This window comes from Cricetulus griseus, chromosome 4 (assembly GCF_003668045.3).
Source record: "Cricetulus griseus strain 17A/GY chromosome 4, alternate assembly CriGri-PICRH-1.0, whole genome shotgun sequence".
In the NCBI taxonomy this organism is placed as follows: Eukaryota; Metazoa; Chordata; class Mammalia; order Rodentia; family Cricetidae; genus Cricetulus; species Cricetulus griseus.
In genome coordinates, this window is record NC_048597.1 from 114,104,609 (window position 1) to 114,132,481 (window position 27,873).

Below are 27,873 nucleotides of genomic sequence, written 5' to 3' on the forward strand. Positions count from 1 at the left end.
GCGGACGCTGCGCAGCCGCGGGGCGGCATCCGCGCATGCGGGGCTCACTCGACTGCAGCAGGCGCCTACTGCCACTCCCGGGAGCATGAAGGACCGAACCCAGGAGCTCCGCACGGTTAGTCCGGTCCCCGCGCGCTTCTCACCCCGCGCCCCGCAGTTCTCCGCTCGGCTCCCGCAGGCCACTGGGGCGTCCACAGGGGGACAGAGGGAGCCTTGCAAGTCTGGGGGACCTCCGAGCCCCCCTGGGAGTCCCACCCCTCCGATCCACTCCTGGTCACGGATTCGAGCTCTTCAGCACCGGACTGATGGCTGGAACCCGGGGTCTTGAGGAACTTTTCGGGGCGCTCCTGTTTGGGGGCGATTGGGAAGCTGTTATTGGGGTATCGGTGGCGGGATGTAAAATCGTGACCTCTTCCCCGCCCGCTTGTCACCGTCCTTGTACTGTCCCCTGGAGTCTGAGCCTCTTGTCTCCCCCATCCCCTGCCCAGAGTTCCCCTCCCAGCTCCATCCTTGGGCGCGCTGCGGAAATGAGGCCGCCGCGTGGGGGAGGCCTCTGGGAGCTGTCTCTTGGGGCGCCCCATCACCTGTGGCTCCCATCACCTGTGGCTCCTGATTCACCCCAGTCGCTTTAGGGATCCCCAGCTTGTTCTGGATGAAAGGACTCATCCATACCGACCCTTGGTCCACCTTTGGGCTTCTAGGCAACCCAAGCTGGCGTTGCCCAGACCCTGCCCGGATTTCCAGGTCTAACTGCGACCTGGATCTATTTTCCTACCTGTGTGACGGAGGCCTCTGGGGTGTGGCTCTTGGGGCGGGGTTTGGAGAGGAGTGGAAGGCTGTAGAATGGTTCTAAGTTAGAACGTCATCTCTCAACCCTGAGACCCCAGTCACCTACTCTTAACTAACACACAGGGGAGTGGCCTTCCTCGGGTCTCAGACCATAGAGGGACAGAAATTAAGCTCGCCCAAGGGAGGGTTGAATAAGGGTACTTTATCAGGTTGTCTTATCTGATTCCTCAGCTGACCATCTCCAGTGAGCTCCACCCATTGATTTCTGGGAGCCCCCACCCCCCATCTGGTGGCTTCCTGGATCCCTCCTCTTGTGCCCCACTTACAGCCTTTCATGGAAAGTTTTGTCTTTGGGCTTTTGACCTAACAGCTGTGATTTCTGCTTAGCTTCCTTATTTGTGCCTGGAGCTCCTTCCCATAATACCAGCCCTGTTTGTGCTCTCCAGTCTTTGCCTTCCTCTTGTCCCACCTGCCACCGACCCACACATGCCTTCAGACCTGCGTTACTCTTGGCTGGGTACCCAGTGCAGCATCTATTTCAAAGGAAACAGACAGCCTCATGTCACATAGAGTCTTTTAAACACTTCCCCCTCCGGCCCCTTGTCACTGCTCTCAAGTTTCCTATGCTGTTTTTTGTTTGTTTGTTTGTTTTTGATAAAATCTTTTTCTAGTCCAAAGTAGCTAGGAACTGTGTAGGCCAGTTGGGTCTTACACTCAAAGCAATCCTCCTGCCTCAGCTTCATGAGCACTGAAATGACCGCATGCACCACCATGTAAGACTGGTGCCAAATCGAGTCAGATAGCATGTCCCGGTGATGGGCGGATGGCAGTGCACATGGTCGTGTGCCTGTCTTGGGCATCTGGTGCATGTGTCGTGGGTATGCAAGGGACTAAGTGCCCAGGAATACAGGCCTTTCCATATGATTGCAGTCTCTGGCTTCTCAGCCTTTAGCTTCTCTGCTAAAGGTGAAAATGAGGCATAGCAAAAGTGGCCCGCTTACTTGTTGGAGAAGTGGTAGATCAGGGTCAGACAGCTTGGGTTGTAAAAAAACTTCAATTTAGGGCTGGAGAGATGGCTCAGAGGTTAAGGTCACTAGTTGCTCTTCCAGAGGTCCTGAGTTCAATTCCCAGCAACCACATGGTAGCTCAGAACCATGGAATCTGATGCCCTCTTATGTCATGCAGACCTATAAGAAGACAGAGCATTCATATACATAAATCTTTTTGTTTTTTGTTTTTTGTGACAGGGTTTCTCTGTATTGTTTTGGAGACTGTCCTGGAACTCGTGCTGTAGACCAGTCTGGCCTTGAACTCACAGAGATCCGCCTGCCTCTGCCTCCCCAGTGCTGGGATTAAAGGCATGTGCCACTAATGCCCGGCCATAAATCTTTTTTTTAAAAAGCTTGAACTTAGAGCTATGTCTCCAACACTAGCCTGGGTGGCTCCACATGCAGATGACTAACTTGGCTTCAGATTAACCCTACATGCGTTCTACTCCATCCAGGCATCAAAGCCCTGGAGATGGTCCTCTTGCCCAGATGGACTCATCCATGGAAGGTCTAATGATCCAAACATGGCTGGGCGAAATAGACTTGAGGGCTGCTGCCATTCTTAGAAATTCCTTGCTCTCTCTGGGCAGTTGTGGTTCACACTTTGAATTCCAGCACCCAGGAGGCAGAGTAAGGCAGATTTCTGTGAGTTCAAGGCCAGCCTGGTCTAGAGAGTGAGTTCCAGGACAGCCAGGGCTACACAGAGAAACCCTGTCTTGAAAAAAAGAAAAGCCTGGTGGTGACCACATGCCTTTAATCCTAGCACTTTTGAGGCAGAGGCAGGTGGATCTCCGTGAGTTCGAGGCCAGCCTGGTCTACAAAGATACATAGAGAAACCCTGTATCAAAAAACAAAAACAAAAAAGAAAGAAAGAAGAAAACCCTTGCTCTCCTGTCCTAGGGTTCTTGTTTGTGAGATGCAAAGAGGGACACTTGGAACTAGAAATGTAGTTCAGCTGGTAGATCGCTTGCCTAGCAGAAACCTGATGTGTTGGGGCACACTTGTCAATCATCTCAGCACTTTGGAGGTGGAGTGAACCATCATTCTTACCCCTACAGGGATTTTGATGCTAAGTAACACGGGCTACGTGGGAAAAGAAAAAGAGGAAAACTCAGAGCCCAGCTTCTTGGGGCTTGACTAGGTCATAGGTCTTCTAATTGTGACTGAATTTGCAGGAACCTTTGTAGCCCAGGAGTCAGGGTTGGAGATGCTGGTGCCGATGCTGCTGGCCGCACACATGGCGTCTGTGTGCCTGCTCCAGCCTTCCCTCCCTTTTCCTCCTCCTCTGCCTCCTCCTCCTCTTTCTCCCCCACTCAGCACCACCACATTTGGAAGGAAGGAGAAGGGAACTTATTTATAAAAGTCACACTTGGGGAAGGAGCTGGCGTGCTTCCTCGCTGCTGTGATGTGGGCTGGGCCCAGCCCTCTAGCCTTCTTCAGCCCCACCTCTCTCAGATCTGCAGATGGCACAGTAAAATCGATTATGAAGGGGCCAGCAGGGCTCCCTGCTCCTAGCCTTGTAGATCGGCTCACAGAGATCAGAAGCCTAACCCCTCAGAGGCCAAGACTGGTCCAGTATCACACATCTGGAGAGAAAGTTGGGGAGTAGGTTGTTTCCCTGACATGTGACATGAAGAGGCCTCATGTCTGAAACTCAGAGGTCTTCCTTCATTTATTTAAGAGCTCATCTTAAACTTACTATGTCTACAAGGTAGCCTTGAACTCCTGATCTTGCAGCCTTCACCTCCCAACTGCTGGAGCAGGCACAGGACCACCATACTGATTCTTTGTTGCTTTTTTTTTTTCTTCCTTTTTTATTTTTTTTCTCTGACAGGTTTACTGTGTATCCCAGGCTGGCCTGGAATTCATTATGTAGCCAGGGGAGGCCTCAAACTATAAGCAATTCTACTTCAGCTTCCTAAGTGTTGAGTAAGCCACCACACCTGGCTTTTATTCATCATCATTATTATTTCATCTTTACATTTATTTATTTATTTATTTGCTGTGGGATGGGTGCATAAGCGTGGAGGTCAGGGGGACAACTTCAGTAGTCGGCTCACTCCTTCCAACATGTGGATCCCAAGAATGGAACTCAAGTTGTCATGCTTCGTGGCAAGTGCCCTTACCTGCTAAGCCCATCTTGTTGACCCTTAATTTTTTATTTTTGAGACTGGGTCTTTCCCACCCTGGCCCTGTGAGTCTACTGTTTTGGCCTCTTTCGCGTTGGTATTTCAGACATGCATGAACAGCAGGTCTGCACCCTGATTTTCTGTGAGGTTTTGTTTATTTGTTTTTTGTTTTTCTTTTTTGTTTTTTGTTTGTTTGTTTTTTTTTTTAATTAAGGTCTCATGTAGCTGAGAATGACCTTGAACTTCTGATTTTTCTGCCTTCACTTTCCTAGTGTTGGGATTTCAGGTGTGCACCACCATTGCAAACTCAGTTTTATGCTGTGATTGGGATGGAGCTCGGGGCTTCCTGCACACTCATCATGCAGCTCCACCAACTGAGCTATGGTCCCAGCCCCAGGTCTTTATTTTCTTCTGGGGAATTTCTGGAACTGACCTCCCACCACTCCCCACACCTAGTCACTCAGAGCACTCCCAGATTGTTGTACACTTCTGTGCAAGGTCAGCATGACACAGGGGACCTACTACAAGAGGTAGAAAGTGCCCAGGGACAGTCAGGGCAGACGAGAAATAAGGATGTGGCCCAGAGGGAGCTGGACTTCCTAAGACAAAGACCATGATCTGAAAGGAGGGGCCAGCTGACAACAGAGTAGAATTTAGACCTTCTCTCAAATAAAAGATTTCAGAGCCAGGCCTTTGATGTCTTGTGGTACATTCCTGTCATCTCAGCTACTCTGGAGATTTCAAATTCAAGGTCAATTTGAACTACACAGTGAGTTCAGCATCAGCTTCCACAACTTAGTGAAACCCTGTCTCAAATAAAAAATATAACAGAGGAAGCTGGAGTCATAGCTCTGTGATTAAGAGCACTTGTAGCCTGGTGGTGGTGGTAGTGCTCACCTTTAATCCCAGCACTTGGGAGGCAGAGGGAGGTGGATCTCTGAGTTCGAGGCCAGCCTGGTCTACAGAGAGAGTTCCAGGACAGCCAAGGCTACCTAGGGAAATCCTGTCTCGAAAAACAAAAAATAAATAAGTAAAAATGAAAATATAAAAAAAGAAGGGAGGGATACCAAAGTCCCTGACACCTGGCACCCAGTGTTCCATGAGATCTAGGACAGGCAGAACTTTCTGGAAGAGGAAGCTCAGGGTTCTCTTTGGCCTTGCCCACTAGTTTCCTGCTTCTCAAGATACCATCTCTTTCTGGTGCTTAACCTACCTTCTTCCATCCTTTGTAAGATGGAGCTGAAATTAGCTAGGTATAGAGGCATAGAAAGACCTGTAATCTTAGAATTTAGGAGATGGAGACAAAAGGATCAGGAGTTCAAGGCCATCTTCAATTCCATAGCAGTTAAAGCTAACCTGGGCTACATGGTACACTGTCTCAAAACAAAATAAAAATAAACAAGCAACAATAACAAACTCAGAAAGTAAAACAGAGATAATAAAATGGACCTGACATTATCTGTCTCCCAGAGGTGACCTAGTGTGTGGTTTCCTTAGCTCCTCTTCAGCTCTCTGGGAGAGGGTCAAGCATAAAGTCTACTTGGGCATGTATACATCTGGGATGCAGATGGAATCAGCTTACAGGACCATTTAGTCAAACCACCTATTTTATATAGTACAAACATAAGGTGGAGAGAGGACCAGGGGTTTATTTAAGAATGCATAGACTAGCACTGCCCCCTTTTGAATTCTGTGGAGGGCACTGAGCCCAGGCAGGGACTTGAAATCAGAAGTGGAGTTGTAGGAATCACCCAGCCCCAGGAGTGGAGACAGAATACTAGGCAGGACTTGGGAGCTTGCTTTTCTGGGGACCCAGCCTGGCTTCTCTCTCTACACCCTTGTCTGGAGCTCAGGGCCTCTCTGCACTAGTGATATTGACTTTGATTAGTCACTAAAGAGGAAGGCAGAAAAAACCCTGGAGGCAGGCAGCAATGCTGGCTGGGTTCACCAAATGAATCAAACCCTGCTGGCTGGCCTGCTGCCATTCTCCAGCCTGTGCACCTCCCAGAACAATCACATTGGCTTCCTGGAGAAAAAGTGTCCTGGAATATGAGAGTCTGTGCCAGGAAGATCACATATACTGTCCTCAACACCGCTAAGGGCAGCTCCCAGCTTTCTGCCCACACTGGCTCTGGTGAGGTTCTGTGTTCCTCAGTTATCTTGCTGGGGAGGGCACTTGCTTCCAGCCCTGCAATTTCCTGGCAGTCATGAGGTCAGAGGGTCAAAGGACAACTCTGGAGAGTCCATTCTCTCCTTCCACCTCTATGTGAGTCCCAGGGATCAAACTCAGGTTGCCAGGCTTGAGTGGAAAGGGCTTTTGCCTGGCTGAGCCATCTCAATGGTCAAGGCTGACTCCTTAACTGGAGGAGGAAGGTACTATCATCTGTATATTTACTTACTTTTTATTGGTTTGGAAGGGGCACACATGAACCACAGTGCACCCATGGGAGTCAGGACACCTTACAGGAGCCAGTTCTTTTTGTTCACTGTGTGGGTTGAACTTAGGTCATCAGACTTGGTGGCAAGCCACTGAAACATTTCACTTCCCCAGGGAGGAAAGGAGGGAAGAGGGAAAGGAGAAGGAGAGAGGAAGGGAGGGAGGGAGAGAGGGAGAGGGAGAGGGAGAGGGAGAGAGAGAGAGAGAGAGAGAGAGAGAGAGAGAGAGAGAGAGAGAGAGAGAGAGAGAGATTTAATTGATGGCTTTTGTGGTTTTGGGCAAGATTTTGGGTTTTGATTGCTGTGAAGAGACACCATGGCCATGGCAACTCTTATAAAGGAAAAGGTTTAATTGAGGTGGTGGCTTACAGTTTCAGAGGTTCAGTCCATTATCATGGTGGGACATAGTGGCATGCAGGCAGACATGCTGGAGAGGTAGCTGAGAGTTCTAGATCTTGCATGTGAGCTTGGGCATATATGAGACCTCAAAACCTGCCTCCACAGTGACACACTTCCTCCAACAAGACCACATCTATTCCAATAAGGCCACACCTCCTAGTAGTGCCACTCCCTTTTGGGGCCATTTTCTTTCACACATGACCTCTGTGGAAATTGTCTTGTTTGTTTACAGTACTGGCAATCAGACTCAAGGCACTGTACAGTCTAGGCAGGGGCTCTTCCACTGAACTTTGTCCCCAGCCCCTCACTAGAGGATTTTATTTTGTGTGTATATGTGTGTGTCTGTATGTGGGTATACACATGGATGTGTAGGTGCCTTAGGGATCTAGAAGAGGGTGTCAGATCCCCTGGAGCTGGAGTTACAGGCCCTTGTAAGCTACCCAGTGTAGGTGCTGAGAACTGAACTCAGTCATCTGGAAGAGCAATATTGAGTCTTAACTGCTGAGCTGTTTCTCCAACCCCCTGGAAATGGATTTTTTTAAAAAGATTTATTATGTATACAGGGTTCTGTCTGCGTGTATGTCTGCAGGCGAGAAGAGGGCACCAGATCTCATTACGGATGGTTATGAGCCACCATGTGGTTGCTGGGAATTGAACTCAGGACCTCTGGGAGAGCAACTAGTGTTCTTATCCTCTGAGCCATCTCTCCAGCCCTAGAAATGGATTTTTAACCCCTCCTTAAAGCGGTTGGATATAAATCCAGGTTAAAAACCAGGGGATAAGCAGCAAAACCCACCAGGATAAATCAAATTGTTAGGCTCTATGAAAGAGGAGGAGCATTGGGAGAGGGTTGTTATAGAGCTGCACAGCTGTAGTTCCAGCATTTGGGAGGTAGGAGCAAGAGGATTTCTGTGCATTCAAGGTTAGCCTGAGATACATAGGTAGATCCTGTCTCATAGAACAAAAGAGGAAGGGAGGGAGGGAGCGAGGGGGGGCTTGGGGGCTCTTGGGCTCAGGAGGGTTCCAACCTGGGAGTTAGAGGAGAGGGCTCTGAAGAAGGGAAGAGACGTACTCTGGCCAGATTGGCAGCAAGATTGGTTTCTGTGCATATCTGTCCATAGGATGTTTTGGCCTTGATCTATACGAGCCTCGTGGATTTAGCCGCTTCCTCCATGCTGAAGGTCCCCAAGTCCTCATCCTTATCCTTTTTCTTCTATGTAGCTTCCACTACCCCTGTTCCACACACACCTGGGTCTTTAATCATCCAGAATATACCTGGCTGTCTATTTGGGCTTGTCTGTCTATGACAGAGTTTCATGTAGTCCAGGCTGGCCTCAAACTTGGTGTGTAGCTGATGATAGACTTAAACTTCTGATCCTCCTACCTCCAACACCCCAATTGCTAAGATTATGGACGTGCACCACCACATTGGGTTTATCTGGTGCTGGGGATCAAACCCAGGGCTTCATTCTTGCTAGGCAAGCACTCTGCCCAATGAGTCACATTCCTGGTGCATGGCTAACCACTCAGTGCTCATGTACCATGCCCACCCTGGACAAGACACCAGGAAGAAGGCATGCCACGATAGCTAGGTTAGCCACTTGGCCTGATTTTGTTTTGGCCAGGAACGTGTCTGGGAAGAACATTCATGGCCTATACCTGCAATCCTAGCTCTAGGGAGACGGAAGCAGAAACATGGGAGTTGGAGGCCAGCCCTGTGTGTCGAGACCCTACCTCAAGGAAACCAAGGATAAGAGGGGAAGCAAACGAAATGAAACATGCCCTTTTTAGTCTAACCACATGGACTGTGGGCAGGGGACGGTTTGGGCTTTTCCTCAAAAGAAAGTATTGCGTATTTATAATTTTTAAAAATTGTTTCAACTTTCTCTATTTCTCTGTATGCATCCTCCCTCTCTCCCTCCCTCCCTCCCTCCCTCCCTCCCTCCCTCCCTCCCTTCCCTCCCTCTCTGTCTCTCCTCTTCTCTGTCTCTCTGTCTCTGTCTCTCTCTCTCTCTCTCTCTCTTTCTCTCTCTGTGTGTGTGTGTGTGTGTGTGTGTGTGTGTGTGTGTGTGTGTGTGTGTGCGCGTATGTGTGTGAGATATATTGTGGGGATGTGTCTTTTGTGTCCTTGCCATGGCTCCCGTGTTAAGGTCAGAGTACAACTTTGTCACCAGGCTTTTTGGCAAGTGCTTTTACCTCCTGAGCCATCTCACTAGCTCTCACCTTGTTTTTGAGGCAGGTCTCCTGTTATTTCAGTTATGTATGTTTCCAGTGGGTTCTTCTGACTCTGTCTCCCTTCTCCCTGTAGGCATAATGAGATTTCATGTAATAGCCATTGCATCCAGCTTTTTTTTTTCTTTTCTTTCTTTCTTTTTTTTTTAAATATAAATTTAAATTCCAGGAATGACCCCAGGCCATTGAACTCAGATCGTCAGGGTTGCAAGGCAAGCTCTTTGACCTCCTGAGCAATTTTGCCAGCCCTGCATTGATTATTTGGTTATATTAATAGAGTTAGTCAACTCAAAAGATGGTCAACTTTTTAAAAAAATTATTTTATTTATTTATTTATTTACTTTGGTTTTTCAAGACAGGGTTTCTCTGTGTAGCCCTGGGTGTCCTGGAAGTTGTTCCATAGATGAGGCTGAGTGTTGGGATTAAAGGTGTGCGCCACCACTGCCTAGCTTGGTCAGCTTTTTTGACACTACTCAAACTACAGCAGATTTAGTTTGTGTACTGTACTACAGATCGGAGGCTTCAGAACAGAACAAGTCTTGGGCCTCTGGAGAAAGAAGGGAATGCACACTGGAGTTGAGAAGACAAGGGCAGGGAGAATGCTGGTGAGACTGTTAGCTGTCTGATAGCGCCACCCTAGGGCAGAGGCATGAACAGCTTCTTTATAGTAGTGAGCCAAACCGCAGGAAAGAGGAGACTACCAATAGCGGGGCCTTCCAGAGATGGGCAGTGCTGTCTGGAAAAGGTAGTGATGGAGCACGCTTGTCACAGGAGGCAAGCAAGCAGACGCGAAGGGGAGTGACTCCTCAGGTTCCTGATGGCAGGGGAATATGGCGTGGCTCCCATCTGGATATGAATAGTGTATGGGAAACTGGAGGAGTAAGGGAATAGATGGAGGAGGAGACAGAGGCAGCACCTGAGGGTGAGGGGATGGTAGACTTCATGGAGTCCGAAGTACAGGGGAAACAGAATGTGGATTGCAGGGGCAGGGAAATGTTCACAGGAGTTGAAGATGGACTCTGAGATGTGGGGAGGAGAAGGAACCTACTATGGAAAAGTCCCAGAGGAAGGAGGCAGTGATGGCTTGGTTTAACTATCAGCTTAACACAACCTGAGGAGACTCAACCCTTCAGATTGCCTATATTGCCTTGGCCCATGGGCCTGTCATGGGGGACTGTGTTAAGTGTATGTGGGAAATCCTGCCCACTGTGGGTGGAACCATTCCTTAGGTCCTGAACTAAGAGTGGATGGTTCTGAGCCACCATGTGGGTACTGGGAACTGAGCTCAGGTCCTCTGCAAGAGCAGCAAGTGCTCTTAACCATTGAGCCATCTCTAGCCCTTCTCCCTGCTCTTTATTGGATGTGATGTGACTAGCTGGCCCTCTCAAGCTCCTGCCACTGTGACTTCTCCACAGTAATAGGCTGTAACCTGGAATTGTGAGCTAAAATGAACGTTCCCCACTGAGGTGCTTTTTCTCAGGACATTATTCATCACGGTAGCTTGAGAGGAAATTAAGATAGAAGCCAAGAGAAATTGAGAAGGATAATTCCTATGGGCTTTCCTCTCAGGGTACTAGAGAACCATGCCAGATCTGACCACAACTGGGAGGTCAGATCCAAACCTTCTGACTGGCTTTGGGACCACTCTGAATGGCACCTTCAGAATCTCTTCCAGGATATTCTGTCCCAGCTTTGCCCTCATGGACAAGGTCTGGCCATATCCCTACCAGTCTCCAGTCTAGCTCCAGCCCTTGGGAGGTGGTGGGTTATTTTAAAATTTTTAGTATATAGATGTCTTTGAGTGGGTATGTGCACTTGAGTGTATGGCCTGCAGAGTCCAGAAGAGGGTGCCAGATCCCTGTTATCTGAAGTTGTTACAGGTGGTTGTGAAATGCCTGTTGTGGGCACTGGAAACCAAAACTCTGTCCTTCTGTAAGAGCCATATAAACTCTTAACTGATGAGCCATCTCTCCGGCCCCATTTTAGTTTTTTTGGAGACAAGGTCTTCCGGAGCACAAGCTAACCTTGAACTCCTTATCCTCTTCCTTCAGCCTCTGGAGTGTTGTTGGGATTACAGGCACATGCTAGCCTGTCCAGCTTTGGATATTCCCAGATAAGGAAACTGGAAACCAGGCATGGTGGTACATTCCTGTAATTCTAGGAAGTGGAGATGGAAGGGTCAGGAATTCAAGGTCATCCTTGGTCATATTGTGTTGGAGGTTACTTTGGGCTACATGAGACTCTGACTCAAAAATAAAAATAAAGGAGCGGGCAAGATGGTTCAGTGAGTAAAGGTGCTTGCTGCTAAACCTGGAGACCTAAGTTCAATCCCCAGGTGGAAGGAGAGAACCAACTCCTACAATTTGTTCTTTGACCTACACAGTACAGGAGGCACACTGTACACATGTACACATGCATTCCTGTATATAACACAACTATATGTAATTTTTTTGTTTGTTTTTGTTTCCGAGACAGGGTTTCTCTGTGGCTTTGGAGGCTGTCCTGGAACTAGCTCTTGTAGACCAGGCTGGTCTCGAACTCACAGAGATCCGCCTGCCTCTGCCTCCCGAGTGCTGGGATCAAAGGTGTGCGCCATCACCGGCTGTAATTTTTGTAATTAAAAAGTTTTAAGTGAATAAGAAAAAGTGAAGAAGATGGAACATTCTGTTCCACGTTTCCTAGTATCCCCATCTTTTCCTGGGTCCCAGAGCTTACAGGAGACTGAATGACGTAAATCCCAATTGCTCAGGACCTGACTAGCTGCAGAGTGATAGGAAACAGAACTCTTGCAGGCAGGCTTTGCCAAGCCTCAGTTTCCCTCAGGTGTACCCTGTGTGACTCAACTCTATGGCCAGGAATGGCCCCTAAGTGTGACAATAGTTCCCAGTGTCTCTTTGTGTATGGGTTGGGGGAGGGATGGCCACCTGGTGGAGTCCACAGGCACTCTGAGGAGAAGGAGCAGAGTGGGGGCTTATTTTAGCTTCCCCGGGGGAGGAGGTGTGATCTCTAGATGGGAGGGGGCCCCTCAGCGCTGCCTCCACAGAAGCTTCTAGCCACCCCCTCTTGCATTCGGTGGGTCCTGTTTAGACTAGGTAATAAAGCCCAAGAAAACGCCTTCGTCTTATTCTTCTAAGTCCTCTACCCCTACAGTCAGCTGTCACTATCCCTTTTCACAGAGGAGCATCAGTTTTGGAGGAATGATATGTCCCTGAGCCAGGCCTTCTCATCCCCTCAACTTGAGTTGTGTTGAGAGAGCAGGCAGTACCCTCTGCCATCAAGTACTGAGTAGTGAGCCATGGCTGAGCCCAGAGCTCCTGACCCTAGGTCACACTGGTTTACCTTGGCTCTGGGGAAGGACATTGGGCTAACCAGCTAATAACCGGGACTGACTCCAGGTGTTGTTGGATAGGATGATCATGCCAGAGCTGGGAGATTGCTTAGCCACATAAGCACAAGAACCTGAGTTCAGATCCCCGGAATCCATGCCATGTTAGTGTGGCATCCTGCTTGTATCCCTAAAGCAAGCTGGCTAGAAAGAATAGCCATATCTAATTGGCAAGCTCTGGGCTGGATTGAGAGACCCTGCTTCAATAAATAAGGGGGATGAGCAACAAGGGCATCCACTTCTGGCCTCCACATGCACGCGCGCGCGCGTGCGCGCGCGCACGCACACACACACACACACACACACACACACACACACACACACACCATACACACCATACACATGTATGTGCACACACAAAAATGGAAAAGGAAGAAACATTTGACCATGGCCCAAAGACAAGCCTAGTCTAATTATTCCCTGGCTGGCAATTGTGGTTTTTATATGGCTGCTTTTGGGACACTGGGACCTACAGGTCTTGGAAACTCTGAGTTCCGTTTTAATTGAGAAGCGGGCATGATGGCACACACCCAAAGTCCCAGCACTTGAGAGGCTGAGGTAAGGTCAGGAGTTTAACCCTAGCCTGGGCTATAAATTGAGACACTGTCTAAAAACAGAATAAAACAAATGCCAAGTAGGAAGGCCTGGCTTGCAGGAGTCTGTCAGGCAAATTTTGGAGACTCCAGTGGAGCTCAAGACTTGGTTAACTCAGACTGCAGTCTATTGGTTGGCTTCAGTTCTAGGGACCACTATCATGGTAACCAAGTTTCATAGCTACTGGAAGGGACATAACTCTGTCACCCACTTGACACTTGACAGGCAAATCTTCTCTACTCTGCTGGGTGCCTGGTGATCCTCCAGGTGGCACTGTGGCTGGAAGCCGGGGCACAGCTTGTCTGTTCTTGTTCCTGCCCAGAGACTCCCAAGAGGGAGACGAGTGTCCAAAGAACCTCACTGTGCCTGTGTGTGAAGAAGGTCATAGTTTAGGGTACCAGGGGACCCACACACGTCCACTCACATATATATTTAACACTGTTTAGGCCAAGGACAGCGATGACGACGATGATGTCACTGTCACTGTGGACCGAGACCGTTTCATGGATGAGTTCTTCGAACAGGTGGGAACCAGCCTGCTCTATGTCCCTGTTGCACCTGCCATTCCTCACCCATGAGCTGGTGTAGGACTCTCAAGCACCTAAACCTTGCTCAGCCTGCACCACCACCACCATCCCCGGAGGGAGGGGACTCCAGTGTGAGCCAGTTTGATGCTTAGCAAAGCAGAATCCCTGCCTGGGACTTTCTGGTAACCGTTGCTGGCCTAGTTCCCACTGCTGGCCCAGCATCTTCCCTCTGAGCCCCTACTCTGTTGTTTCCCTCTAACCTCGCTACCTGGGATCCTCAGGTGGAAGAGATCCGAGGCTTTATTGACAAGATTGCCGAAAATGTGGAGGAGGTGAAGCGGAAACACAGCGCCATCCTGGCGTCCCCCAACCCGGATGAGAGTGAGTGCGAATGGGGACAGCTGCAGACAGGGCTCTGAGCTGCAGCCACCCTGTGCTGGGGTGTGGCAGGCAGTGGGGTGTTTGATCTGCACGTGTAGAAGACAGGGCTCCTTGCATTGACCCAAGTCAGTGCCCACTGTTGCTGGTAGACCTTGCCCTGCTGTGAAGATTGCTATGACAAGGAATGGCAATAAACGCCTGTAATCCCAGCGGGTGATGGTTAGAGGGTCAGGAGTTCAAGGTCATCCTCTGCTACGAAGAGAGAGAGCTCCAAGCCGGCCTCAACCCTCCCCAGCTAACTGGATTTTCTCTAAGGGGATAGGAATGGCTGGCAGCTCCTCCTGGGGTGCTGGGAAGGAGGGTCCATGGATGGATGGATGGATGATGGATGGATGGATGGATGGATGGATGGATGGATGGATGGACAGAAGGACAGAGTAAGATGCCTGATGAATTGGAGCCTGCCCAGCCCAACCCCACCCTCCTTGACTACCCAGGGAGCAGATGGTAACTCTGAGGTGCCTCTCTGACAGAGCAGGCAAAGCTTCCTGTGAGATCTGGCACCCTGCCTCTTTAGTAGCCCAGAGCCCCGCATTCTCCAGGCTCCAGGAAGTTAGTCACCTGTCTCCCTTCACACAGGGAACCTGTGTGTATCTAGATCCCATTTAGTCTTAGACAGAATCCCTTGACCTGGCATTCACCTTCCTGTTGAGGTGTGTGTGTGTGTGTGTGTGTGTGTGTGTGTGTGTGTGTGTTGCATGGATGTGAGTGTTTGGGTACATGTGCCTAGAGTGGGCACGCAGGGCCAGAGCAAGCTGTCGGGCTTGTCTTTGTCCTCTCTTGTCTTTTATTTTGCTTGTGTTTTTTATTTGTTTTTTGAGATAATGTCTGAACCAGTCAGTAGTGGAGCAGACCTTTAGCCCCTAGGGAGGCAGAGGCAGGTGGATCTCTGTAAGTTTAAGGACGGCCTGGTCTACATTTACAGAGTGAGTTCCAGGACAGCCAGGGTTACACAGAGAAACCATCTCAAAAAGCCAGAGAGAGATGCAGCCCAAGCTGGCTTCCATTATTATTATTATTATTATTATTATTATTATTATTATTATTATTATTATATTTATTTTATGTGCACAAGTGTCTTGCCAGCATATATGCAAGTGCACCACATGCATGCCTGGTGCCCATGGAAGTCAGAGAGGGCATTGTGTCCCTTGGAACTAAATGATTGTAGACTACAATGTGGATTCTGGGAACTGAACCTGGATCCTCCTAACCACTGAGCCATCTGTCCGGCCCTCTCTTTTTAAAGTTACATTTATTTATTTATTTATTTATTTATTTATTTTTGTGTTTTTGAGACAGGGTTTCTCTGTGTAGCCCTGGCTGTCCTGGCACTCGCTCTGGAGACCAGGCTGGCCTCCAACTCATAGATATCTACCTGCCTCTGCCTCCCGAGTGCTGGGATTAAAGGCATGCGCCACCAACACCCGGCTTAAAGTTACATTTATTTATTTATTTATTTATTTATTTATTTATTTATTTATAGGTGGTGCTAGGGGTATGAGTGCCCTGTGCACATTCAGAGGCCAAGTTGAACTTTCAGGACTGAGTCCTCTCCATCCACATTGTGGGTCCTGGGTATTGAACTCAGGTCCTCTGGAGGAGCAGCTATCCCTCCAGCCCTGGCCTCTAACTCTTAGATGCTAGAATTATGGGCACATGCCACAGCACCATGCTCTGCTGAGACAGTGATTGCCACATTGATGTGTAGCAGTTGCCGCAGCCAGGCCCAGCTGAGACCCTCTGCCCTGGAAGGTTTCAACCGCAGGCACCCTGATGCACTGACTGGCCAGTCCTCTGCCTCAGGGACCCAGGCTGGCCAGCCACTTGTGTCTGTCTGCCCTTCATGGTCACTAGTTCCTGGAAGCTTGCTATCCTGTCATTTCATGTCCTCAGGGAGGTCTCAGTCCCCTGTGGCTCACAAAAGACAAGGGAAGGCTTTTTTTGTCAAGCATGTGTCCCCCCTTACCCAGGACTCCTCACCCTCTGGGTCAGAATAAGGCTTCCTCTGGTCCGTTGATTCAATATGTTTGGACCAAGAGTTGTGATAGCAGCTATGCTATAACTGCCCCCTGAGAAGGCACATTGGAGCGTTTGGGACCCAAGGAGACATCCTAGGAGGGGAGGACAGAGAGGGAGCACTCAGGCCTTGGAAAGTCAGTGCAATTATCTCACTTCTTCCCTTTTCCTAAAGATTTGTCCATGATTGCTGCAGTATGTATGTATCTATGTTTGTGGATGTCTGGGCCACCAGGTGTCCTTCTGTGGGCTGCATAATATGGTAATCTGTGGTGAGAAGAAAGCAATGAGCTTTGGCTGTAGCCCAGTGGATGGAGTGCTTGACTACCTAGCATGCACAAAATTTCGGGTTCAATCCCCAGCTCCCCATAACGAGGAAGTGGTGGCACATGTCCATAGCCATTCTAGCACTCGGAAAGTAGAGGCAACAGATTAGGAGTTCAAGGTCATCTTTGGCTACACAGTAAGTTGCAGGATAGCCTGGGCTGTATGAGACTATATCTGAAGGAAAGGGGACCCCTCAGCTACTAGAGGTGGGGTGGGCACACCATAGTGGAACTACTTGGCTCCATTTCTCAGCTGCTGTGCGCCACACTGTCCACACATATCTCTGTGTGGCCTACAGAGTGGGTATGGCTCCCGTGAACTAGCAGAAGCACAGACACATGGAGATGCAGCCACTCATCAAGGGGAGAGAGCATCCCATGGGCTACGAGGCAAGGGTGACTAATGAGGAATATGGAAATTGGCAGTGGGTTGGGGGCTTTCCTGGATCAACGCTGCTTCTTGATCCTCGGTGGCTGCCATCCGGCTGGGCTATTTTAGGTCTGAGCAAAAAAGGCTGAGACGGTAAGAGCAGCTGGTGACCAAGTTTCCTCTTGTCTGTGGGAGGAAGGCTCCCTCCTCCACTTTGCAGAGTCGTCGTCCCCTCCTCCCCTCCCCCCCCTCTGCCCCACTCACATTCATCAGGATAGGTGACCCTCCTATACTGATACCACTGCTGTCACCCCTAAGCCCTAACCCCATTATGTATGGTAGGAAGGGTAACAGCCAAGAAACCTGGACCCAGCTTCTCCTGAAGAGAAGGCGGTATTGGTTGCTTCCTCAGAGGCCTGTGCCAGCTTAAAGTCATAGCTATGGCTAGGACAAGGGCCACAGCCTTTCCTCACCTTTATTCACCTCTCATGACCCCTAGTGACCTGTCACCTCACTGCTACCTCCCACCAAGACCATGCTGTCCCCTGTCTCAGTCACTCTGGGAAGCTAAGTACCTAGGAAGGTCAGCTTTGTGAGGAGTTCAAGGTCAGCTATTGCTTTGACTGGGTAGGCAAGGTGGGCTATCCTGCTGACCTGGTGGGTTTCTGCTTCCCATCCTAAGCCACCAGGTAAAGCCAGGTGAACCCGGTGGTCTCATCCCATGCCTAACACCCCACAAGTAAACAGTCCTTGGCGCTGACTACAGCCTGACCAGCCTCTTAAATTTAGCCCCATCTGTTATCGACAGGGGATGGGGGAGGCAGTGAAGCAGGAGGGTGGCTTCTTGAAAGGCAGCAGGAGAGGGGGTGGGACTGTAGCTGAGGTGGCCTTGGCCTAGAATTGCAACTGTAGACAAAGACATAACCAAGGGGAGAGAGGAGACCACAATGCTTTGGTTTGTCCAGGGCCTCCTATTCCACTCCTGGTGCTAGAATCTGGGTCTGAACAAGGAGGAAAGTACATATCTATACCACATGACTCCCTCCTCCCCCACCCCCGCCCCATAGAGACCAAGGAGGAACTGGAAGAGCTCATGTCGGATATAAAGAAGACGGCAAACAAGGTTCGCTCCAAGTTAAAGAGTAAGTCACTGGTGGCTGGGGATGTGGCTCAGTTGGTACCGTCCGGCCTACATGAAGCCTTGAATTTGATTCACAGAATCATATGTTTGGTTGTGGAGACTTACACTTGTAATCTCAGAGATGTGAGGATCGAGAGTTCAAGGACAGCCTAGGCTACATAGTTTACAGACAGCCTGGGCTATATGAGAATTATGTAGAAATAAATTTAACCCCCCCCAAAAAAAACCCACCCAAAGAGGTGGTTGGCATCCTGGACTCATGCAGAGCCCATGGCCATGGTAGCTTAAGGGACATGTCCTGTAGGAGGCAGACACCTAGTCCTCCACACTTTCATGAGCAAAAGAGGAATTATCAGGTCACAGAGTGGCCTGAACTGCCAGACCCAGCATAAGCAGGTATGTCCAGGTGCAGAGGCGTGTGCACATGCCCATGCTCTCTCTCTCTCTCTCTCTCTCTCTCTCTCTCTCTCTCTCTCTCTCTCACACACACACACACACACAACACACACACACACACACACACTTTTTTGTTTGTTTTGTTTTTCGAGACAGGGTTTCTCTGTGTAGCTTTGGAGCCTATCCTGGCACTCGCTCTGGAGACCAGGCTGGCCTCGAACTCACAGAGATCCACCTGCCTCTGCCTCCCAAGTGCTGGGATTAAAGGCATGCACCACCAACGCCCGGCCACACACACACATTTTAGGGTAGGGTACTCACAGGTAGGTATGTGCTTGCACACAAATGTACACAGCTGCACACACTAACCAATGAGAAGGACCATTGTAGGTCCCACCTCCATTACTGTTTACATTTTGCTTTCCATATGACCCCGCCATACCCTTTGACACAGGCTCCACACTCTGGGGGTGGGGTGTGGAAGGGTGGGATAGGGTGGATGGAGGCGGGATACTGCTCACCGGTCCCCTGACATCACCCCCCACCCAGGCATCGAGCAGAGCATCGAGCAGGAGGAAGGTCTGAACCGCTCATCCGCAGACCTGAGGATCCGCAAGACACAGGTACAGCAGGAGGGCAGAGGTGGACGGGTCTCTGGGTCCCTGTAGAGCCTGATGCCTACCAGCACCCCTCACCCCTTTCTCCCTGCTCCCCACTCCCAGCATTCCACGCTGTCACGAAAGTTTGTGGAGGTCATGTCTGAGTACAACGCCACACAGTCCGACTACCGAGAACGCTGCAAAGGGCGCATCCAGAGACAGCTGGAGATCAGTGAGCTGGGGGCAGGGTCTGGGCTGGAAAGGAGGGGCCTACAGCTAAAGGAGTGTTAGATGGGGCTTGTGGCTACAGAAGTAGTTTGGGCTGGCAGGTTGGATCCACAAGCAGGGCCCATAGTGGTTTGAGCTGATGTGGTAGGTATGGCTTGTGGCTAGGGGTGTGGTTTGAGCTGGAGGGGTGGTGCTACGAGTGGACCCTGGGTATAAGGCTTGGGCTAGAGTGGGGTGGGTAAGACCTTGTGGTGCATATATGGCCTGGATTGGAAGGATGGTGCTGTTGGTGAAGCTTGTGGCTAGAGATTGATTTGGGCTGGGGGCATGGAACCCATGCGTAGCAGCCTGGGGGAGGGGCTCATAGCTAGAAGGGTGGTTGAGAGTGGGGCTTCGGCCGTCGAGTTAGGACTAGAAGCCCCTGAGCTCCCTGGAGAGGGCAGAACTTAGTGTGATCCCACCCACAGCTGGACGGACCACAACCAGTGAGGAGTTGGAAGACATGCTAGAGAGTGGGAACCCTGCCATCTTCGCCTCTGGGGTGAGTGGGAAGCCCTCCCCCCTTACCAGGACCCATTAACCCTGCCCCTCCACACTAGCCCTAGCGTGTGCCAAACCCAGGGTCAGGGTAGTGTTTGGATTTTAGAGAAATCCTGAGTCTCAAGAGAAGGAAGGGGACCAGGTTGAGAGTCCCATAAATGTCAGTGGCAAAGGTGAAAATCAAAAATTGTATACAGGTTGAGATGGCTCATCAGGTAAAGGAGCTTGCTGCCATGCCCCCTGACAACCTGAGTTGGATCCCTGGGACTCAAATGGTGGAAGTAGAGAACTAACTCCTGCAAGTTGTCCATACACACAAACACACACACACACACACACACACACACACACACACACACACACACACACCACATACAAACACACTATACACATATATGCATACACATACCACGGACATATACATACCACACATACAAACATACCACACACACACACACACACACACACATTAATAAAACGTGATAAGGAAAATTAAGACCTGTATTCAAGCTGGGCATTGTGCCTCATACCTGTAAACCCAGCACTTGAGAGGCTGAAGAAAGACTAGTGTTTCCAGTTCAAGGCCAACCAGGGCATGTGTCCTGATGGAGCAGGTATGATGACACCTGTCATCCCAGCACTGTACAGGTGGGGGAAGAGAATGAAGTCACTATCACCCTTGGCTACATAGCACATTGGAGGATAGACTGGGGTGTGTGAGACCCCAACTGATAGTGCCTGTTATTCCAGCAGTGAGTGCACAGACCCAGGCCAAAGCTGGGAGCTTCCCGGCCGGCCAGCCTAACCAAAAAGGCCAACTTCTGATTCTGTGTCTCTCAGAGGCAGGGCTGACAAGATGGCTACGAAGGGAAAAGAACTTGCTGTTAAGTCTTATGACCGGAGTTCAATCCCCAAGAATCGCACAGTGGAAGAGAGCTGGCTTCCCAAAGTTGTCCTCTGACTATAGCAAGCTGTGGTGTGCATATACCCCCACACATGCAAGTAAACAAAAACACGATTTAAAAAATGGTGAGGTAGCTGGGCATTGGTGGCGCACGCCTTTAATCCTAGCACTCAGGAGGCAGAGGCAGGCAGATCTCTGAGTTCGAGGCCAGCATGATCTTCAGAGCGAGTGCCAGGATAGGCTCCAAAGTTACACAGAGAAACCCTGTCTCGAAAAACCAAAATAATAATAATAATAATACTTTGTCGTTTTGTTTTGTTTTTCGAGACAGGGTTTCTCTGTGGAGCTTTGGAGCCTATTCTGGCACCCGCTCTGGAGACCAGGCTGGCCTCGAACTCACAGAGATCCATCTGCCTCTGCCTTCCGAGTGCTGGGATTAAAGGCATGCGCCACCAACGCCCGGCTAACAAAGTATTTTAAGGACCGGGAGTTTAAGGTTATCTTTGGCTATATCACCAGTTCTAGGCCTGTCTGGGATACATGAGATACTGTCTCAAAACAAAGAAAGATGGCTCAGCAGATAAAAACACTTGCCACCAAACCCAACTACCTGGGTTTGATGCCCAGGACTCTATGAAGGGAGAAAATTGACTCCTTGTCTGACTTCCATGTATGTGCTATTGGGCATTTGCACGCACACACACACACACACACACACACACACACACACACACACACACAAAATAAATAATTGGGGGAGGATGTCTGTGTGTGTATGTGGTGTCTGTGTGTGTGTGTGTGTGAGAGAGAGAGAGAGATAGATGGAGAGAGATAGATGGAGAGAGATAGATGGAGAGAGAGAGAGAGAGAGAGAGAGAGAGAGAGAGAGGCATGGGGTGTCTCACTATGTAGACTTGGCTGGTTTGGAACTCATTGAGATTTGTCTGCTTATGTCTCTCAAGTGCTAGGATTAAAGGTGCTCCATACCATACCTGCTATAATAAAACACTCACTTGGTGAGCACTAACTGTGTGGGGGAGTGTCATCAGTTCCTTATTTCAGGCAGGAATTGAGTCACACAGAAACTAATTAGCAGTGGAGCCAAACAGGAGGATGGAAGGGATGTGGCTACTGCTTCTGGGAAACCTCTGCTCATCCCAGCCACCTTCCTCCTTGGCCCCTGTTCTAGTTTCTTTTATGTGGCTGTGATAAAATACCAAGACAAAAAGCAACTCAGGGGAGATGGGTCATGATTTAGCTAGCTCACAGGAGCTTGAAATGGCTAGTCACATCATAGTCAAAGCAAAGAGAAAATGAATGTTTGCATGCTTAGTGCCCAGCTAGCTTCTTCTTGACATAGTCCAGGATCTTCTGTGTAGGGAATGGTGCCATCCACAGTGGGCTGGGTCTTCTCACATCAATTAATATTGATAATTAAGACAATCCTTCTTAGACATGTCCCTAGCTAAGCTGATTTGGACAATACTCATTGAGATGAGAATCTCTCCTCAGTGATTCTAGGTTATGTCAAATTGACAAAACCAACCATTGAGCTTGGAGGATTTATTGTGGTTAAGAGTCTTTGCTGCTCTTCTGGAAAATATGAGTTTGGTTCCCAACACCTATGTCTGACAGCTTGTAACTACCTATACTCCAGCTCTAGGGGCTCCAGCACCCTCTTCTGTCCCTCAGGCACCACACTCATATACTCAAACATGGACATATAAATTGAAAAACAAAAAATGGCAGCTTCCCTGCCCTCCTAGTCCTGGTCTCCAGTCCTTCTCAGCATCAGGGTCCTGCTGCTCTACTCTTTAGATCATCATGGACTCCAGCATCTCGAAGCAGGCTCTGAGTGAGATCGAGACCAGACACAGTGAGATCATCAAGTTGGAGAACAGCATCCGGGAGCTGCACGATATGTTCATGGACATGGCGATGTTGGTTGAGAGCCAGGTGAGTGCTCGACCCCGATATGACGACCTCTGGCTCTCAGCAGCATCCAGGGCCACACTAACCCCCCTTCCCTTTCCACCCAACACGCTGCCCTTCCGGGAGGGACAGTGTCTTCAGGTAACCACAGACTGTTGTAAGGACCTCCAGGGACCCTGTTGCATGGCTCTGCTTGGTCCCCCAGGCCCTGCATGGCTCCACTCCTCACCGCAGCCTGTCCTGGCTTCACAAACTCTGTCAGGGGCCACTGTGGATTGGCTGCCTTGCTAGGAGCAGAAGGCATAGCAATGAACAAGACAACTGAGCATTGCTTACAGGAGTGAATGGCTATTGGGTGAGAAGGGACAGCACGGCGTCTAAATAGAACAAATGGAATATTCCCTGGGGAAGCGGGGGAGCTCAGGAGAGCCCTAGGTGGGCGTGTTCAGCCAGTGGCTTGTGAGCCACAGGAGACCTGAGATGGTTATGAATGAGGCCTAACACAAAATCATAAACTAAAACTTGATTGTGTGTGCGCACAGGGGTGTGTGTGTGTGTGTGTGTGTGTGCCTTATTTCTTCTAGACAAGGGCTCTCACTGAATCTGGAGCTCACCAAATTAGCTAGACTGTCTGGCCAGTGAGCTTCAAATCTTCATTTTTGGCTCCCATAACTGGGGTTAGAGGCATGGGCCTCTATGGCTGGCTTTTTACATGGGTGTCTTTTTTTTTTTTTTTTTTGAGACAGGGTTTCTCTATGGCTTTGGAGGATGTCCTGGAACTCACTCTGTAGACCAGGCTGGTCTCAAACTCATAGAGATCCGCCTGCCTCAGCCTCCTGAGTGCTGGGACCAAAGGCATGCACCACCACCGCCTGGCCCACGGGTCTTTTATAAGGCATCCAAACTGAAGTGATTGTCAGCTGAGCCATCTCAGCCAAATTACCTGACTTCTGTTGCAAGTTTTCTTTTCTTTCTTTTTCTTCCCTCTTTGAGACAGCATCTTGTTATGTAGACCAGTTTGGCCTTGAATTCATGGAGATCCAACTGCTTCTGCCTCCTGAGTGTTGAAAGGCTGTGCCCACGTCCTAACACAGGGACCTCAACCACTCCCTGCTTCTTCTGCTCCTCACAAAGGGACCAGCTAGGAATGACTCACAGGAGAAATGAGTAATGGTCCCTGACTGAGGGACCAGCAGTGCCAAGGGCTCAGCAAGAGGCTAGGCTTCAGGAGACAGGGAATGGGACACAGAGAGTAGACAAGGCCAAGCCAAAGTTGGAGACAGATGAGGTGGCACCACGAGGCTACTCATTTATTTATTGACTCTTATTGGGTGTATTTAGTTTTACAGACAGGGTCTCATATATGCCATGCTTAATTTGTAGCTTAAGATGACCATGAACTAAGAAAGAAATATTATTTTAGTGTGTATGGGTATTTTGTCTGCATACACATCTATGTACTATGTGCCTGGGGCTCATGAGGCCCAAAAAAGGTGTCTAACCCTCTGGAATTGGGGTTATTAATAGCTGTGATCTGCCACATGGGTGTTAAGAGTTGAACCAGTGCCCTCTGCTAGAGCTACCAGTGCTCATAAACACTGAGCCATGTATCAGTCTACCCTTGAATTTATTTAAAAAAGGCCTTTTTACATCTGTGTGTGTGTGTGTGTGTGTGTGTGTGCGCGCGTGCGTGCCTGTGTGTCTATGTCCATTTGTGCTTGCAGGAGTCAGTTCTCTCCTTCGATTATGTGGGCCAAGGGTTGAACTCAGTCTTGGTGGCAGTCAGCTTTATCCCCTGAGCCATCTTACGTCCTGAACCTATCCTCTTGCCTCTACTTCCCAAATGATGGGATCATAGGTGGTTCCACTGTATTCAATTGACACGGTGCTGGAGATCAAACGTGGGACATCTTGTATTCTAGACAACCATCATAGCAACTGAGCTATATCTCCAGCCTTCTGTTTTGAGACAGGGTCTTCCTTGGCTGGCCTCAAATCTGTGCCGGTCCTCCTCCCTCAGCCTCCTGAGTGCTGGGATTACAGAGCTAAATTACCATGTCTGTCTTTGTTGATGTAGATTTTGTTGTTGACTTTTAGTTTCAATTTTGTTTTGTTCTTTTGCCTTTGTGAGACAATCTTGCTGTTTAGCACAAGCTAGGCTTTGAACTCCTGATCCTGGCTAGGCCTCCTTAGTGCTAGCCACACCTGGCTCTCTTGACGTTTTTGCTGCTGTTTTCTGTCTGTTTTGGTCTTTTTTTTTGGGGGGGGGGTATTTTGTGATTTCTCTTACCTTTGTAAGAAAAGGGCTTGCTATGTAGCCCTGTCTAGCCTTGAAACTCTGTGGTCCTCTTGCTTCAGCCTCCCAAGTGCTAGGCTCATAAGTCATGCCTGGCTAGACGAGGGGTTCAAAGGGTAGACATGACATAACCTTAAGCAGTGGCAAGGCCTGAGGAAGCTCTGCTGTGTCTTGGTGAGAAGCTATGAGAAGGTGTCAGACCTAGACAGAGACACAACATTGCTGGAAGTCTTGTGGGGAAATTGTCACAGTCAGATGAAGAACATGGGACCCAAAGAGGACTGTAGGGCTGCCAAAAGGTCTCAAAGTTGGAGGACAGCAGACGTTAAGAGCTTCATGGAACTGTCGCCCTAAGGAAAGAGTAAGAAGCTTGCCCAAGTCACCTGGTAAACCTTGGCCAGGGCAGGCTCAGCCCACCCACTCCTGTCCTGCCTTTGCTTGACACTGTCCACTTCCTAGGGTCACAGCTGACCACTCTCTGCATGGTCCCCACCCTTGTCTGAGACTGCATGGCCAATTCCACCCCCAGGATGGCTGCTGTTTGGAAAGGTGGGCTCAACTCCTGGCATGTCGTAGTATTCAAGATGCGCTGGCCTGGTGCCTGGCCTGGTGGCACAGTTGAGAAGCTCCCTACCCTCCTCTCAGCTGTCTTCTTTCTCTCTCTCTCTGACTTCAGGGAACTTTCCTGAATCCTTCCCCTGAGCTCCCTTCTGGTTCTGAGGAAGGAGGCCTGGACCTTGGGTACCCCTGGTCCTGCAGGGGGAGATGATTGACAGGATCGAGTACAATGTGGAACACGCCGTGGACTACGTGGAAAGGGCTGTGTCTGACACCAAGAAGGCCGTCAAGTACCAGAGCAAAGCGCGCAGGGTCAGTGGCCAGCTCTGTCCAAGCCCATGCCCAGGAGAGCCCCCAGGCTGTGAGACACTACTCCCCACCTGCCTCCGTCCCGTTTTTGGAAACCCCAGTCATAGCCTTCACCTCTCTGTCACCTACCCCTGGTCCTGACCCTCCAGATCCCAACTCTCATTTTATTGATTTCTGATTGTTTTCATTTGTTTTTTTCCATATGTGGGATGGAACCCAGGATCTGGTATATGGTAGACAAAAGCTGTTACTGAGCTGTACCCACAGCCCCTCGCGGGGGGGAGGGGGGGCGGGGGGGAGGGGGGATTCTAGGCTGTCAGTCCATCATTCAGCCCCAGCCTGTGCCCCCGCCCTGCGCTCTTCTGAGGCCTGCGCTTTGTGTCCCTGCAGAAGAAGATCATGATCATCATTTGCTGTGTGATTCTGGGCATTGTCATCGCCTCCACCATCGGGGGCATCTTTGGATAGACACCAGCCCCAACCACCTCTCCACTCTGGATGGGTCTCCTTGAGGAGGCCCCTGGCTGCTGCGCCTAGCTGGGTTGCCCTCCCTACCCCTGCCTTCTGGCTGGGAGCCCTTTTCCTCCCATCCCACACTGCTCCCTCTCTGCCATGAGGCTCCCGTTCCCACCACCCTGCCCCAAGCCGTGTCGTGTGCATGATCTTGTGACAGTGTGTGTCTGTACAGGAGGCAGAGGGGAGCAGGATCAGGATCAACCAGAGGGGCTGGGGACAGGTCAGTGTGGGCAAGACTCAGGCCCTGGCCAGGTCCACCCTCCCCTGGGACTCGGGCTCCTTTCTGGACCCCAACCTTGCCCTCACATGCCCTGCCCTCTGGCTTCTCCAGCTCTCCCCACCATGCCAAGGCACCTGGAGGGTGGGGACCAGCTGGTCACATGGTGCTGCTTTTCAGGTTAGGGGAGAAGTGTCCCAGGGAATAGCCCAACACTGAAGTCTTTGTTAGCTTACCACTGCCAGGAAGCTCAGGGTGCCACAGCTGCTGGTGTGTTAGGACTACCCAGTACCCCCACTTTGAGCAAAGCCTGACAATGTCTCTGGCCTCAGCTGCCCTTACCACAGTCCTGGGAGTCATGTCCCTGGGCTGGGCCTGAGCCTAGTGAACTTCTGCAAGAAACTTGGTGGTGCCCTCTCCAGCCTTGTTTGGAGCTGAGAGGTAGCAAGACCTCAGGACTCTGCCCACAGTCTGTAACAGGCATGTTGAGTCTCGGCCAGAGTTGCATGTTGGGGACAGTGGTCCCCTTGTCTGTTAATGCTTTGAAAAGCCAGGTATCACTTTGGGCCTGCAGTCTCACCCTGCCCTGTCTCCCACTGACGTGCCACGTGGTGTCAGGTGTACTGGATGCAGTATTCAGCAGCCAGGTGGGGAAGGGGCTCCCCACTTATCTCCCCTGCCATCTTGGGGCTTCTCAGAGTCAAAAATGTACCCCCTGCCCCAGGAACCCTTTTTTGCTCACAGGCAAGGAGTGTGCATGCAAGTGCATGCAGCAGGAGTTGGGGCCCTGTCTGTGTCCCCCCTTCCCTCAGCTTCGCTCCTGCCCAGTGACTGTGACCACTGTCCGTGCTGCCTTCTCTCACGGCCGCCTCCCTCCACCCCTTCACCAAAGGTCTTGGTACAACCAGCTGCCCATTTTGTGAGATTTTTATGTAGAATAAACATTTGTATCTGTAGTGAGCCTCTGTTTGGAACTTTCTTTTTCCATCTGCAGTGTAGTAGATATGGGATCAAACATGTTGGTACTGAAGGCCTTCAGCTGCCTCTGCCTGGTCAGTAGGTAACATCTGGGCTTTTCTGGGACAGTCCCAGAATCTCCCCTTACCTAGGGGAGAGCTAGCACCTTTGCTCATCAGAGGCATGGCTTCAGATCCTTTACCTAAATGAATGTTGTGCCAGTATGTGTGTGTGCCTGGGGCCGGCAGAGGTCCAAAGAGTGGGCTGGATCCCCTGCAACTGGATTTATGGGTAGCTGCCATGTGGGTGTTGGGAACCAACTCCAGTTTCTCTGCACAAGCAACAACAAGTGCTCTTAACTGCTGAACCATCTCTTCAACTTTTTTTAAGACAGGGTCTCACTAGGCAGCCCTTACTGTTCTGGAACTGACTTCAAATCCAGAGAAATCCACTGCTTGGCTAGGCTTCCCCAGTGCTGGGATTAAAAGGTAGCGCCACCATGCCTGGCTGTTTACGTGCGCCTGTGGAGGCCAGAAGAGGGCATTGGATCCGTGGCACTGGAGTTATAAGTGGCTGTATGGATG

At 50.1% G+C, this 27,873-nt stretch overlaps 1 protein-coding gene across 2 annotated transcripts; it reads left to right on the forward strand.

Annotated features, from left to right (window-relative positions):
* Stx1a (syntaxin 1A) lies at positions 1-27,292 on the forward strand. 2 transcript variants are annotated; one of them, XR_004769531.1, is made up of 10 exons: positions 1-115; positions 13,460-13,537; positions 13,822-13,921; positions 17,764-17,838; positions 18,783-18,856; positions 18,956-19,064; positions 19,528-19,601; positions 22,323-22,460; positions 25,409-25,602; positions 25,990-27,292. XR_004769531.1 is itself a non-coding variant. In XM_027416159.2 (10 exons), exons 1-10 carry the CDS (start codon positions 86-88, stop codon positions 26,065-26,067), a joined length of 867 nt encoding a protein of 288 aa, XP_027271960.1. In that variant the 5' UTR covers positions 1-85; the 3' UTR covers positions 26,068-27,292. The 2 variants fall into 2 exon arrangements, 1 of the variants encoding a protein (XP_027271960.1); XM_027416159.2 differs by having other exon boundaries at positions 25,492-25,602.
* The last annotated feature ends 581 nt before the right edge of the window (positions 27,293-27,873 follow it).